The sequence below is a fragment of the Anolis sagrei genome, chromosome 3 (assembly GCF_037176765.1).
Source record: "Anolis sagrei isolate rAnoSag1 chromosome 3, rAnoSag1.mat, whole genome shotgun sequence".
Lineage (NCBI taxonomy): Eukaryota > Metazoa > Chordata > Lepidosauria > Squamata > Dactyloidae > Anolis > Anolis sagrei.
Window position 1 is genome coordinate 23,269,372 of NC_090023.1, and position 16,762 is coordinate 23,286,133.

Sequence of the window (16,762 nt, forward strand, 5' to 3'; positions counted from 1 at the left end):
ACTTGCATAGAGTTACAAGAAATCAGATTCATTGAGAATGTAATACACAACAGATTACATACTTTTAATAACCTTTCCCAAGGGCTTTTTTAAAACTTGGTTAAAATATAAATATAAAGATGGATCTAGATAAGCAGACCTCTCTTTTGCAGTAGAGTTTTCCTGGCATTCCAAAAGCTGCTCATGGGGTTCCAGAACAACTCCCAGAAATCCCTGCCAGTTTACCAGCTGTTAGGATTTCTAGGAGTTGAAGGCCAAAACATTTGGGGACCCACAGGTTGAAAACCACTGTTCTAGAAGCTTTCTGGAATGGCATGGAATTATCTTTACTCAGAATTACTAAAGTGCAGCTTGACCACAGGACCAGTACCTGTAGTTTCATGAGTCCATGTCTGACAAAATATGTCCTTTCTAGACATTTTCTAGGTCCTCTAGTGTTATTTTATGGTATTCTTGGTCTGGAGGTCTTTCACTTCAATAGGAGTTGCTACAGAGGCGGCCCTAGGTAATTTTCAATGGTAAGCAAACAGTATTTTGGTGCCCCCCCCCCAACCAATCACTGATATATATTTTCTGTTCGTCGTGGGGGTTCTGTGTGTCATATTTGGTTCAATTCCATCATTGGTGGAGTTCCGAATGCTCTTTGATTGTAGGTGAACTATACATCCCAGTAACTACAACTCACATATGTCAAGGTCTATTTTCCCCCAAGAGCGCCTCAAGAGTGCCCCTGGGCGAAACCAACTATACTGCAAATGCTTACTTTGCGTAATGGTTGAACCACCCCTGGGTTGCTATTATCTGTGGTATTGCATATCCCTTGTGGATACAGGGGTCATACCGTGTCTCTTTGAATATTGGCCGATAGAACTAATATGAATAATATGTACTGGCAGATCATTCCTGCTCCAAAACTGTTTCATTCTGTCCTATCTTCCTACTGAGTTAACTGAATGCAAAATACTTTTGCACTACTTTTGAACTCAATTTACAGCAATTGAAGTAATCCGAAGACAAAGAAGGAAAGCGGGAGGAGAGAGAAACTGGAACTTTTTAAGAGCAGCTAATAAAAATGGAATGGCAGAGTCAGAACTTTGCCTGACAAACTGGGAAAGCTGGAAGGTGTGTGTGGAGGAAGCCTGGCAATGTCTTTGCTTCATGTGCTATGGTTCTCTGTGTCTGAAACTATTTCATTTTTAAAAAAAATCTTTGTGCAGTACTTCTCAAACAGCCATTTCATAAAGCTTAATCTGATTATTTGCTTATGATTTCATTTCACTAGCCTCCAATTTAAATTTCAGATATTTTTGCCATTTTGTATTATTAAAAAGATAATATATATTGTAAAGTGAATATAAATACAAATAGGTCTGTTTTATTTCTTCGGAAGCACACACGCCAGGATTGTTCAGGTTCTCTTTCCTGTGTGAAAGAAAAGAAGAAGAAATAAGAAAGTACGCATTGCAGGCAAGACTATCTCAAGTGTGAATTCCATATATGTCTATCCAAAAAGAGATCAGTGAGAATCAGTGAGATTATATGTCTATCCGAAATGAGATAAGTGAGATTAATTTTACGTTAATGGTAATTTTTACTGGTACAAGGAGCAACCTTGGCTACTAGAAGTGGCAGCAAGAAGTTGGTGAAGATTATTGCAATTTATCCCACAAGGAACTGCCTTTGAAAATAGTTTGGAAATGTTGTTTAGCACTTACGTTATGAAAATGCTAACTGGGACTGGGTGGCAGGACTGCCTTATGCCATTACTTTTTTATCTATGAACCTGTGAGGACTTTAAGATCATCTGGAGAGGCCCTGCTCTTGGTCCCACCATCATCACAAGTATGGTTGGCGGGAACGAGAGACAGGGCCTTCTCAGTGGTGGCCCCTCGGCTATGGAATGCCCTTCTTAGGGAGATTGGATTGGCTTCCTCGCTCCTATCATTCCGGAAGAATCTTAAGACATGGCTATTTGAGCAGGCATTTGAAAATACGGAGTAATGGATATAATAACGGAATAACTATGTGGTGGAACTGGACATTGTTTTAATGATTATCGATTGAAGTATGTTTCATTATAATGTTTGATTTTATTGTTGCTGATGTTTTTATATTGTTTATTGTAATTGTGTCCTTGGAGACATTGAATTCTTGCCTTGTAAACCGCCTCGAGACTCCGGAAGACTGAGAGGGGCCGTATAGAAAAGAAATGAAATAAATAAATAAATAATTGCTGTTTTGTCATCTGCAATCCATTTGAAAATGTATTTTTGTTCAGTCATTTGTTGAGTTAACTTTAGAGTTCAATAAAATCATACTGAAATATTCTTTCCCATTCCTGCTCCTTCTCATTCCAATGGTATATCACAGAGACAAAATGTAGCACCAGTTGTAAAAGCTCTGCGCTGGCTGCCCATTCACTTCTGGTCTGAATTCAAGGTGTTGGTTATGACATTCAAAACCCTGGAAGAGCACTTCACCCTATACCAGTGGTTCTCTACCTGTGAGTCCCCAGGTCTACCTGTGAGTCCCCAGTTATCAAGATTTCTGGGAGTTTAAGGCCAAAACACCTGGGCACCCATAGGTTAAGAACCACTGCCCTATACAGTAGGTCTTTGGTATCTGCTAGGGTTTGGTTCCAGGACCCCATGTGGATAGTTTTTAGATGATCCACTAATACACAATTAGTTAAAATAGTAGGGGATGAACTTCATAGAGAATCTGGATCCACACCCCATCTTTCTTAAGTCCCCACAACCCCCCAATGAGAATGGAAAAGGGAATCACTACACTCTTTACTCTCAAGTCAGGAGTCATCTTCTATTCCCTCCTAAGTCAGATGTTCTTGTATTGCTGAGATGTATATGTATAATTCCTATGGCTATTGTGTATTATATTAATTTTTATTACAGATAGCCGACCGGCAGGTTCTACTGCATTTGAGAAATTTTATAATTTTCAAATGTTTATAATTTTATTAATGACATTTTTATGTGCTGTTGATTATACTTATGTCATTGTATTTATACTTATGTATTGTTGTCTGCATGTGGCACTTGGAGTGCTCCTTTGGGGAGATGGTGGCAGAATACAAATAAAGATTATTATTATTATTATTATTATTATTATTATTATTATTATTTTCTTAGTCTCAAAAGGTTAGGCAATGATGGAGACAGTAGGGTCCATTTTTCACTAGTGGTTCTGAATCAATGGGAAGTGATGTCATATCACTTATACACATGTTAACTGATTTTTGACCAACATTTGGTTGGGTTTAGTTCAAACATTTGTGGATTTTCTGTGTAATCTAGAAGCTAGTTTTTAAAGGATATTTTTCTGTCATGGGGGAAAGAAATCCCTATTTATAAATGGTAGATCTGGGGTTCATGGGGGGGGGGGCTTCAGGATTTGCATAATGTGGCTTTCCCACATGTGGCTTTACACATCCCAATTATATTGAGTTTTAGCAACCTTGAGGATACCATGGACCAATATCAGGAGGAGCACATTTCAATGTGAAATAGGATAAATACCAAATTGCCACTTTGTTAAGTCAATTATAATAATAATCTGCTTTTAAATCCTCTTCCCAATATTTTATGGCATATAGAGTTCATTGAGATCTGTGCAAACTTGGGCAGACTGGGAGAAATTTCAGGTCAGACTGGTCATCCATTTAAGTACTAAGCTAACTATGATTCTTGAAAAAATAATACCCTAAATTCTGCTGTTAGTCCTAATTACCAATAGTCATTGTACCCACTGGATTTACTTATGAGTTGGTTCATCAGCCAACAATTAATTGAATGGATAAAACTGGCCAAAAAAGAGTCCAGTAAATGTGTTTTCTGCACAGTGATAATTTTCTTGAATTTTCTTGTCCATATATCCATACAGAAATATCTTACGAGTTATTTGGTACCTAGTTTTTGTTTTTGTTGTGTCAGAAGCAACTTGCGAAACTGTAAGTCACTTCTGGTGTGAGAGAATTGGCTGTCTGCAAGGACATTGCCCAGGGGATGCCCGGATGTTTTTGATGTTTTACCATCCTTGTGGAAGGCTTCTCTCATGTCCCCACATGAGGAGCTGGAGCTGATAGAGGGAGCTCATCTGCACTCTCCCTGGATTCGAACCTGCGACCTGTCAGTCTTCAGTCCTGCCGGCACAGGGGTTTAACCCACTGTGCCACTGGGGGCTCCTTTTTGCTACCTAGACTTGACCTGTTTATGAAATGCTCAGACACCTAATGAGTCAGATCCTTTCTCACACTGTTATGTTTCCTTAGTATTTTCAGGTCTTAAAAATGGAAACAATCATATTAATTGTAGATACCCTCCCACCATTAATTTATCAAAAGTGAAAGTTCTCCCCAATGAGATTACCATATAATGACTGTATTCCTTTTTTATCATCTTCTGGAAGTCGATAGTTTTTTTTGTCTATATACTGATAGGTAGGATACATCAAAGCACCACGGACGTTTGAGTGATCCATGCCCAAGGAATGACCAACCTCATGTGCAACAACAGTGAAAAAATTGGTTCCTGAAACATAAAAAGTAAAGCTGACAAATCATGACTACATGTTAAACATTTTGTAAGCATTGCAAATTTCAGAAATATCGGTAATTAAGAGGAGAGATGGATGATACATTACATGGAATATTTTGATAAATATAATGTACAAGTACTTACAACCTTATCTACTACCATCCTAGGACATACAGAACCTTGTATACTGTTGCTGTAGTAGCATTTAGACAATATAGTGCATGTGTTTGAGCATGTTATGCAAACAGGAAGCTAGATGTTGGTTCATAGGATGTACCCCCACTCCCGTCCCCAAGATCTACAGTTGGTTTTTATTGGTATACTGTATGTAGAATATTTCCTTTTTTGTACTGCTATTTAATTGTCTCCGATTTCATAGCAATTATTTTGATAACTTCTCTGTAATGTAGTGGTTTGGATGTTGGACTAGGATTCTGAAGGCCAGGGTTCAGTACCTCCTTAGCTATGGAAACCCATAGGCTCACCTTGGGCAAGTCACATACTTTCAGCCTCAGATGGCAATAATGGAAAACTTCCTCTGAAAAAATACTGCTATGAAAAATCCCTAATAGGTGTAACCTAGGTTTGCCATAAGCTGGAAATGACTTGAAGGCGAAAAACAAAGGGACAAGCCTGAAAATAAAAAAATAAAAACATAGCACTCTTCAATAAAATTGCCTGCTGAGTGGTGGTTGTAGCCCGCAACACAGACACAAGACTATCCTGGTAAAGAATGTGCCTTTTAATGTATGGTATGACCCTCCCTCCACACACACACACACACACACACACACACACACACATTTGCAGTCTCAAAAAGGAGCCCTGACGGTGCAGTGATTTAAACCCTTGTGCTGGCAGGACTTGTTGGCCGACAGGTTGGCAGTTCGAATCCAGGGAGTGGGGTAAGCTCTCATCTGTTGAGCTCTAGCTTCTCATGCGGGGACATGAGAGAAGCCTCCCACAGGATGGAAAAACATCAATCATCTGGGCTTCCCCTGGGCAACACCACTTCTGACACATACACACACACACACACACACACACACACACTTTTGGTCCTCTAGAAGTTTTGAACTTCAGCTTCCAGAAATTCCAGCCAATATAGCAAGAGATGTCATTCTTTGAGATCTTCTGGGGAGGCCCTGCCCTCGAACCCGCCTGCTTCTCAAGCATGGCTGGCGGGGACGAGAGATAGGGCCTTCTCGGTGGTGGCTCCTCGGCTGTGGAACGCCCTTCCTACGGACATTAGACTAGCACCATCTCTAATGGTATTCTGCAGGAAAGTGAAGACCTGGCTGTTTGAGCAGGCGTTCGAATAATTAGTGCAATGATTGGTTAATGAACATTGGAACGGAATAATGGATGACGAATCTGGATCATGTTTTTGATGATGAGACGATAGTGAATAGTGAATGGTTATTGTAGTAATTGTTTATTAATTATGTAATATGTTAGGTTGTTAACTGTTTTTACACTGTAGCATTGAATTTTTGCTGTTCTTATTTGTTGTGAACCGCTGTGAGTCGCCTTCAGGCTGAGAACAGCGGTATATAAGTAAAGTAAGTAAATAAATTAATTAATACATTACATTTTTCCCCAAAGAGGCAGCAATGAGTAATTTCAGCAATCCACTCCCTGCTGAGAGAAAGTATTGGAAAACCACAGTTTTGAGTATTTTTTGTAATATTTTAAATATTATTTCTATCTCCAAAACAATGAATGGACAGAGATTCTGGAAGGTCATATTATAAAACATCTAGAAGAACAAAGATTGAGAACCAATGGCAAACAATAACTGATATAGAAAAGGAGTCCCATGTGTTTGCCTGCCAAGTGGGAGAAATAATTGATTGCAGTTTGCACTCCCATGTTCGGTAATAATGTAAGAAATACTTTAAATTAGGGAGCAGAGGGACTCACCACCTGTATTTTAATGGAATTACATTACCTCTGTTACTTGATGACCATTTCTCATCATTATCAAAGTGGGCATCTCCTCCTAGGCCTTCTCCAGGAGCAAAAGCGTGACCTAGAGTTCCATATTCCCCATCAAAAGGGAAGGAGTCGCCATGTTCTGAATAGGATGAAAAAATGCTAGTATTACCACCAATGCAAGGAATTCCCATTCTCATCTACCAATACCTTGAAGCCTCTTCATATTCTGTGTTAGAGCTTGTTAGATTACAGCTTATGCTAAAACTAAAGGCAACAGTTTCCTGAATTTTGGACTTTCCTTTGGAATATCTTTATGAGGACTGACAACCTGAGAGCCTACAGTTTAAAATTTACTACCACACTACTGAGAACAATGCAATCAGGAGCCCCACTGAGCCCAAAGGGACTCACCACCTGTATTATCTTTCTTTCTTCTCTTTCTTTCTCATTTATAAAATCAAGTGCTAGTAACCTTCACCTCAAAATCATTACTCTTGGAAAAAATCTATATGCCCCCAACTAATGTTGAGATTTCAGCTAAATTCAGAGGAAATAGGAGTATCCCATGGAAATGGCAGAGATTCAGGCCTCTTCCACACTGCCCCTATATCCCAGGATCTGATCCCAGGTTATCTGCTTATCCTACATTACCTGGCTATGTAGGCTCATATAATCCAGTTTAAAGCAGATAATCTGGGATCAGAGTCTGGTATATAGGGTAGCGTAGATCCCGCCTCTGGGCTCTTGAATCTGGATTTAAGAAATTTGGTTTGCTTTGGAGTGTCCACAGGCACCCATAGAACCTGTTCAAAACTGTCATTGATTCTGGTTCAAACTGAATCCAGAATTTTTAAAAAGCTTCTCCAGCAAAAAATGCTGGTTGAAAACAGCTGATTAGCATCTGAGTTAAAGCAGAGAAAGCCAAGCCATTCAAATCTAGAGCCCTTAAACACAGCCATATAACCCAGAATATCATGACAGAATAATCCACAATATCTACCTTGAATTGGATTATCTGAGTCCACACTGCCATATATCCCAGTTCAGAGCAGATAATGTGTGGAAGTGGACATGTAGCCGGGGGGGGGGGGGCGCTTGGGGGGCTTCAGCTTCATGGTGGTCTGCGAAAAGGCCTTACTGGTACATTATTTAAACTGTTATGTTTATTCATATCATGATCTGATCACCATGCGCAATATATCCCATATGCATGGGGGTATTGGGGCAATGATACAAAAGGTTTGCTAGGGTAGACCCTCCCCCACCCAGACTCAGCCCCCCCCCCCTTAAATCAAAATCCTGGCTATGGGCCTGTGTGGAAGGGGCCCTAGTGTTCCCATGGGAACTTTGTCCTTTCCTTACAGGATGGAAGGTATTTATTTACCCTTATGCTACATACTTAACTGGACTTCCACCTGCGACTCCTGGAGTTTAAACCTGTCCTGATAAGTGCTTTGCACTTGCAGCATTGTACTATTCATACAGTGATTGATTTCAGCACATTTTATAGTGTGATCCAGAATTTCTGGTGAGTTTTTTTAAACATGTGGTTTCTGGCAGGATACTGCTCAGGGATGTAGCCAGGGGGTGGGTTTGAGGGGCTTCAGCCCCCCCACCCCGAAATTCTCATGGTGGTTCACAAAAAGGCCTTACTGGTGCATTATTTAAACTGTTATGTTTATTCATATCATGATCTGATCACCATACTCAATATATCCCGTATGCATGGGGGTATTGGGGTAATGATAGAAAAGGTTTGCTAGGATAGACCCTCTTTCACTCAGACTCAGACCCCCCCCCCCGAAACTCAGCCCCCCCGAAACCCCCTCTGAAAAAAATTCAGCCCCCCCCCCTTGAAATGAAATCCTGGCTACGGGCCTGATACTGCTTGAAGGTTGCACTGGAGATGAACATTTTGTAGCTATCCTAACTTTGAGCCAGCTTCCAACTGAATGATAGTGCCTATGTGGATGAGGTCTTAGTCTCTGCACATTAAAACATTTGAAACTGGTACTTTCAAATCATGGACTTTGACTCCACTACACCACTACAAAATATACAAATTGGATTTTTTTAAAAAAAAAACGTTTTTACATAGAGCTTTACAAATTTGATTTAGTAAAGATGTCATAAACCTCTTGTGAGATTCCTCCAAATCAAATTTTACACATTTTCCAAGTGATTTGTATCATTACTACCCAACTGATTATTTTTGAATAGGAATACATCCAATATAGTTTCTCTATAAAATAGTTGAGTCCTAAGTATGACAAATAAGTAGAACATAAAAAAGTAACTTTCAGAACACCTGGAATTCCCTAGCTAGCACAACTTATGACTGAGGAGTCTGGGAGCGGTGTTCCAGAATGTAGCTTTTCCAAATCCTGCAATTAATAATATAAACAAAGCAGCATTACCATCACTTGCAAAATACATTTCGATATCAGCCGGTCCTGTTGTTCTTCTGAACTTGAGAGGGATCACATCACTCCAAAGCTTGATAGCCTTTGCGATGTCTGATAACACTTGTTTTCTTGACATGTCAGAAGTAGTGTTAATCACCCTTTGAAGAAAGGCAATAAATATTATATTAGTAATTAGGAAATAGTTGCTTCTTTCATCCCATTTCAAAAAGATCAAACATAGCTTACCTGTAAGTCAAGGAATTCTTTTTCCATTTTGGTTTTCCTTCGAAAGTGCTATATTCAGAGACATCAGGCATTCCACATCTGGGCAGTTTCATTATTTCCACAGTTTCGGGATCAAGTTTTCCTGATATTTTGATCTGGAAAAATTTCTGCATTTCTTTGAGAAGTATCACTGGGTCATGTATGACTGGTTTTTTCCATTTTGGTCCATAGTAACGTTCAAGGTAATTCTGGTAGGGCAAAGACAGAGGGGAGCTAGTTAAGGCTGTGTTTGTAATAATAAAGATGGAGCATAAAGATTTGAAAAAACAAACAGTATCTGAACAAATTTTACCTATATTTTTTAGAACAGTTGATATTCTGAGCTACCTCAATTGGTCATACTGACAAGACTCTGGAAGCTGTAGTCCAAAAATATAGTAACGCATACATGTGAGCAAGTAGAATTAGTCTATGAAAGCTTACATGACCAACTTCATTCTCTCAATTAGACTTTAAGGTGCTACAAGATCCCTTTACATTTTTATATTTCAGATTACAACAAGTATGTCTCTGAAGTCCAAAAACAGTAATGTTCCCAAGCTCTGATTTTCTACTCTCTTTTAATGGAGATCAGCATTATTGGAACCATGGCTGAAGCAATAGGGGAATGAAAGACAATTCGAGGTGTACCTGTTGTAAACAATTCTCATGCTGAACATGAGGAAGAACTTCCTGACTGTGAGAGCCGTTCAGCAGTGGAACTCTCTGGAGTGTGGTGGAGGCTCCTTCTTTGGAAGCTTTGAAACAGAGGCTGGATGGCCATCTGTCAGGGGTGATTTGAATGCAATATTCCTGCTTCTTGGCAGGGGGTTGGACTGGATGGCCCATGAATCATAGAATCATAGAATCAAAGCGTTGGAAGAGACCTCATGGGCCATCCCGTCCAACCCCCTGCCAAGAAGCAGGAATATTGCATTCAAATCACCCCTGACAGATGGCCGTCCAGCCTCTGCTTAAAAGCTTCCAAAGAAGGAGCCTTCACCACACCCCGGGGCAGAGAGTTCCACTGCTGAACGGCTCTCACAGTCAGGAAGTTCTTCCTCATGTTCAGATGGAATCTCCTCTCTTGTAGTTTGAAGCCATTGTTCCGTGTCCTATTCTCCAGGGAAGCAGAAAACAAGCTTGCTCCTTCCTCCCTGTGGCTTCCTCTCACATATTTATACATGGCTATCATATCTCCTCTCAGCCTTCTCTTCTTCAGGCTAAACATGCCCAGCTCCTTAAGCCGCTCCTCATAGGGCTTGTTCTCCAGACCCTTGATCATTTTAGTCACCCTCCTCTGGACACATTCCAGCTTGTCAATATCTCTCTTGAATTGTGGTGCCCAGAATTGGACACAATATTCCAGGTGTGGTCTAACCAAAGTGGAATAGAGAGGTAGCATGACTTCCCTAGATCTAGACACTATGCCACTATTGATGCAGGCCAAAATCCCATTCGCATTTTTTGCCGCCACATCACATTGTTGGCTCATGTTTAACTTGTTGTCCACGAGGACTCCAAGATCTTTTTCAAGAGACCATGTTCCAACTCTATGATTCTATGATTCTATGATTCATGCTGATGTTCATTTACAAAATTATCTATATTCTCATTAATTTCTTCTGAAGATTTTCATCCAGTTTTATGGGTTGATCCACACTTTGGCATGCACTGAGTATTTGAAATGTAGTTTAAGTGGCTTGTAATTAGCTTGCCACCTTGTTTTCGTTGGATCTACTTGTTGTCTTCAGCTGGAGCTACATGGAGAGAAGCTACAGATGTTACAAATATCATTTAATGTATCTCAACAGCAAATTCTTTTCTCAAAATAGCAGCACAAAAGCACAACACTACAGATTCAGTTCTATGCAACAGCTGATAAAGCTTACATACCTTTACGATATTGGGATCCAAGAGATTTGTCAATAGAGATTTCTGAGCTACTGGAGGGGCAAAACCACAAGGAAGCAGCATGAGAAAACCTAACAGTATAATGTGCCTCATGGTGGGAGTTGTCAGTCTCTGTTGAACACTGTTCGTCTTTGACTATCAATGTATCCCAGCCACAGAGGCCAGAGTTTATATAAGTCTGACCAGTGACATCTTGTAAAATGCAGATGACTCAATTTATGGCATTTACCTGTTTCTTTGTTCATGTTTCTATTTTTTTCAAGTGTCATGATCTCAAAATGATTGGGAGGAAGCATTAAATGATATCTCTCCTCTTTGTCCTCCTTGTTGACATTTCCATTGATGTCATGCCTGAGCAGAAGGTATTTTGTTTCCCCCCCATTCTCAATCCTTCTTTCATCTGCCAAAGCCACAGGATACAGGGAAGTTGGCTCCTTTCAACTCAACCAACACATCTCTTGTTTGACCCCACCTTGTTCACTTGTCCAATCCTTTGTTTCCCACTGAGATTCCTTGTAATGTATTTCTTCTGTCAAAAAACTTGACCAGGTAGAGAAGTTCAAAACCGAGGACTCATTCACAATTTAGCTTTATAGTTACTGTATATACTTGAGTATAAGCCTAGTTTTTCAACCCCCTTTTTAGGCTGAAAAAGCTCCCCTCATCTTACACACAAATCAAAGTTATTTATTATTTTACTCTGTTATTACTATTATTTTTATTACATTTCTTATTTTACTCTATTTATTATTATTATTATTATTATTATTATTATTATTACATTTACATTCTTTTACTCTATTATTATTTTTATTTTATTATTCCATTTATTATTTTCTCTATTTATTATTGTTATTATTGCATTTATTATTTTACTCTATTATTGTTGTTACATTTATTATTTTACACTATTTTTATTATTACATTTATTGTTTTACTTTATTATTATTGGAAAGATATGCAAGAATATTTACATTGAAGAAGGTTATAATAATGATTTAGTCAGAGTGGATAGTCTTATCTTAAATTACAGTTTTATGTAAATATTCAAAAACATGTAACCTACTAATGCCACAATTAATGTAATTTTATTGGAATCTAAAGGTAATTTTATTGGTATTTAGCTGCTGCATATCTCACCCTCAGCTTATACTTGAGTCAATACATTTTCCAGATTTTTGTGGCAAAATTAGGTGCCTTGGCTTATATTCGAGTTGGCTTGTACTTGAGTACATATGGTTCATTTGTGAAGTAGTGACTTCAAAAAAACCAATTATGAGGGAAAATGTAACCCACTTGTTAATTGATCCATTTATCCAAGACAGCATTGCTAGCATATTTTCCAAAATTTCACAGATAAAAACTGGGATACATGTGGTCAAGTAACATCGGAATGTGGATAAGATGACAGAGTTATTAATGAGGAAGAACATGCAAGCTAAGAAAGGCTACGGAATCTTGCTTTTGAGTGATCTTACGTGGTGTAGTCATCTGAGTGTTGGACTGTGATTTTGAAGAATAGAGTTCAAATCCCTGCTTGGCCATGGGAACCTACTTGAGCCATACTTTCTCAGTCTCAGCATCTTCCAGACAGGCCCTATATCTCAGGATCTGATCCCAGGTTTTCTGCTTTAAACTGGATTATATGAGTCTGCACTGCCAGATAATCTGGGATAAACAGAAAACCTGGGATCAGATCCTGGGATATAGGGCCTCTCTGGAAGGGCCCTCAGAAAACCCCATGATGGGGATCACCTTAGGACCACCATAAGCTAAAAACGCCTTGAAGGCATACTTACTTACTTACTTAGGCGATCCCTCATAGTCTGAGGATGATGGTCCTCCAAGTGTAGTGTCCTGGCGGTGGGTCCGTAGGTGACTGTGGAGCCCTATTCTTGATTTGCATCGTCTCCCACAGTGAGGGCATCGGTTTCCAGGTGGAAGGCAGACCCAGTCGGGGTTGGCTTGACACACTTTCCTCTTGGCACATTTCTCTCTTTCACCCTCAATTCATGCCTCTTCAAATTCTACGGCACAGCTGGTCACAGCTGACCTCCAACTGGAGCGGTCAAGGGCCAGGGCTTCCCAGTTCTCAGTGTCTATGCCAGAGTTTTTAAGGTTGATTTTAGCCTATCTTTAAATCTCTTTTCCTGCCCACCAACATTCCGTTTTCCATTCTTGAGTTCAGAATAGAGCAACTGCTTTGGGAGACGGTGGTCGGGCATCCAGACAATGTGGCCGGTCCAGTGGAGTTGATGGCGGAGGACCATTGCATCAATGCTGGTTTTCTTTGCTTCTTCCAACACGCTGACATTTGTCTGCTTGTCTTTATTTATTTATTTAGTATATTTCTATCCCGCCCTTCTCCCCACAAGGGGGACTCAGGGTGGCCTCACATGAGCATCAGAAGATGCTACCAACATTAATATCATAAAAATTACAATTCACAATAAAATTATTTTAAAACATTGTACAACATCATCAGTAAATTTAACAATAAATTAACGTGCCAGAAAAACCAAACCAAGTTGAGAGAATCCATGTTGCAAATCCCAAATTTCCTTTTCCTATTGCCGCTGGTCTCTAATCAAAAGCTTGGCCACAGAGCCAGGTCTTCAGTTGTCTTCTAAAGGACACGAGGAAGGTGGCCAACCTGATGTCCTTAGAGAGAGAGTTCCACAGACGGGGGGCCACTGCTGAGAAGGCCCTGTCTCTCGTTCCCACCAACCGTGTTTGCGATAGTGGTGGGATCGAGAGCAGGGCCTCTCCTGATGATCTTAAGCTTCATGATGGTTCATAGCAGGAGATATGTTTGGACAGGTAATCTGGGCCAGAACCATTCAGGAATTTGAAGGTTAAAACCAGCACTTTGAATTGTGCCTGGAAGCTGATCAGCAGCCAGTGGAGCTGGTGCAACAGAGGAGAGGTACGCTTCCTGTATGCCACTCCGATTAACAACCTGCTTTGTTGTTAACAACCTCCAATTAACAACCGCCGACGGTAGGACTAATTGGAGCTTCCGAGAAATTTTCAAAGGCAGCCCCACGTAGGGAGTGTTGCAGTAGTCTATTTGGGATGTAACCAGAGCGTGGACCACCGTGGCCAAATCAGACTTCCCAAGGAACGGGCGCAGCTAGCACATAAGTTTTAATTGTGTAAAAGCTCTCCCGGCCACCACTGAGACCTGGGGTTCCAGGCTCAGCTATGAGTCCAGGATCACTCCCAAACTGCAAACCTGTGTCTTCAGGGGGAGTGTAACCCTGTCTAACACAGGCTGTAACCCTATCCCCTGTTCGACCTTTTGACTGACCAGGAGTACCTCTGTCTTGTCTGGATTAAGTTTCAATCTATTTGGCTTCATCCAGGCCGACACAGCAGCCAATCACTGGTTCAGGACCTGCACAGCCTCCTTAGTCACAGGTGGGAAGGAGTGATAGACCTGAACATCATCAGCGTACAGATGACATCTGACCCCAAAACTCCGGATGATCTCTCCCAGCGGCTTCATGTATGGGTTATGGAGCCCTTTGAGCCCTGCTGAAAAATTTGGAATCCTTTCTCAGAAAAATTGCATTTACAAGGAAATAAAATACTTTTAAACAGAGGCTGGATAGCCATCTGTCAGGGGTACGTTGATTTTGGTTTTCCTGTATGGCAGGGACTTGGACTGTTTGGCCCATGTGGTCTCTTCCAACTTTATTATTCTATGAATCTATGAAGTGAATAAATTGAGGAAAACCAAAGGGAGAAAAAGTCTCTTCCCCTTGGTATTAGGTCTCCACCAGAAGCTCATCTACAAATTAAAAACCTATGCTCTAGTGTCTGGATATCAGAGTTTGAGTTCTCACTAAGCCATGAAAACACACTAGGTGATCTTGGACAGGTCACATTCCTCAATCAAACCCAAGAACACCACATGATAGGTTCAAGTTAGGTTCATCACAAGTTGGAAATGACGCAACGGTAAAAGTGTTGATGAAATTAACAGTAATTAACTCTTCCTGTTGATTACAAGGATTTCTTTATGGCCAACTATATTTGAAAAGTGAAACACAACATATTGATCCAATGGTGCAGGTTCTTGCTATAAATTATGATGGTTCTCTAGTCCTAAACACCAGAAGACTGGGGATAAGGATGATTTAGGTGTGGTGTTCATTCTGTCAGCTTTATCCCTCCCCTGACTCAGGTTAATCTTCAGATTTAGATAAATCAAAATGGCAACTGTCTCCTTCTGATGTTTAAATGATCTATGAACCACCTTGTGGGAACCAGACTATGTTATCTACTCACAACCTCCTACAATGCTTGGAAAATCCCTCAATAATGAGGAAGTTCTGGTGACTAAGTGACTTCAAAAAGTAAAACAATGTACCCTTTAGCACCTATTTTTGGAAACCTTAACACTTAAATTGTTCATGACTGTGCTCTTTTATTTATTGATTTGTATGCGGTTGAATCTCTTTAACAATAGCTTGGGTCAATAGTTAGTCATGTTTAGAATAAACCAATTGAAATCAATAGGACTGCTTAGGGATGGATAATATAATTTCCTTTTTATTCATGTGTAGAGATTTTAGCTAGGACAGCAAATAAGAGGGTCTATGCCTGGTGAGCTTCCACTAAACCAGATCAGCCAGGACAGAGAACAAGTGCCCCAGGTTGAAGGCAAGGCTACAGAGGTTTAGTACAATTTGGCCAAATAGGATGCAAGTAAAAGCAATATGCTTCTTCAAAGAGTACATGCACACATTCAAAGAGAAAATCCGTGACATTTTATGCCATTCTGACAGCTGTTTAGACTTTCCACTCCCTCTCTTGACTGGCCAAAAACAGATGTTAGCTAGGTTCCCCTGAATGTCCTCCAGCCTGCAGGAGGACATTCCTATGCCAGGAAGAAAGATAGTTGCTAGTTGGATAGTTTGAAGGTCCAATCTGTTGCAGAGATGCCCCCTGAGGAACTGGAGGAAGTGGTGATGTGGATATGCAGATGAATATTTCATTAACTCAAGTGTCCAGTTCCAAAGGGTGCAAGCCTCATGAGACAAAGGTAATAGTTCCAGGTAATCAGGGGCTTGGCTGCCCATTCAGAAAATTAATGAATTGATGTTTGCTGAGTCCCCTCTTCTGTGGGAGCGGCATACTCTTAGCTTCAAGTTAAATGGACAAACATCCTGAGATCATCTTGGTGACAAAGGGGAACATCTCTTTTGCATGTGTGCGCACACACACAAACGTCCTGATATTATCTGACTTGGGAAATAGCTGGAGGGACCCTGGCTGTGGTCTCTGTTCCCAAGAGATTATGCAAACAGAGGGCACAGGACAGTAGCTGTTTTCAAGATGCATTACAAATTGATACATTATACAAATGATACAAGGTATACACAAAAAATCAAGTTGATACATGTATTAAAGGGTTCGATTTGATAGAGTTTTAGTGGCTTCGACATTCCGAAAATTTGGAGGAATATATATATATATATATATATTATATCATATGTCTTACCTGGAGTCTTTTTAATGACCATAAGGCTTAACACCCTTAGAATCATAGAATCATAGAGTTGGAAGAGACCTCGTGGGCCATCCAGTCCAACCCCTGCCAAGAAGTGCTTTGCATTCATGCATCCCCGACAGATGGCTACCTGCCTCTGCTTAAAAGCTTCCAAAGAAGGAGCCTCCACC

General features: G+C 40.3%; 1 protein-coding gene across 1 annotated transcript; it reads right to left on the reverse strand.

Moving 5' to 3' along the window:
* Window positions 1–794: 794 nt before the first annotated feature.
* On the reverse strand, window positions 795–11,220 carry LOC132770078 (matrilysin-like). The gene is made up of 6 exons (XM_060766963.2): window positions 11,057–11,220; window positions 9,143–9,369; window positions 8,909–9,054; window positions 6,505–6,630; window positions 4,386–4,547; window positions 795–1,422 (listed from the first exon to the last, which is right to left on the reverse strand). Exons 1-6 carry the CDS (start codon window positions 11,165–11,167, stop codon window positions 1,409–1,411), a joined length of 786 nt encoding a protein of 261 aa, XP_060622946.2. The 5' UTR covers window positions 11,168–11,220; the 3' UTR covers window positions 795–1,408.
* Window positions 11,221–16,762: the final 5,542 nt, after the last annotated feature.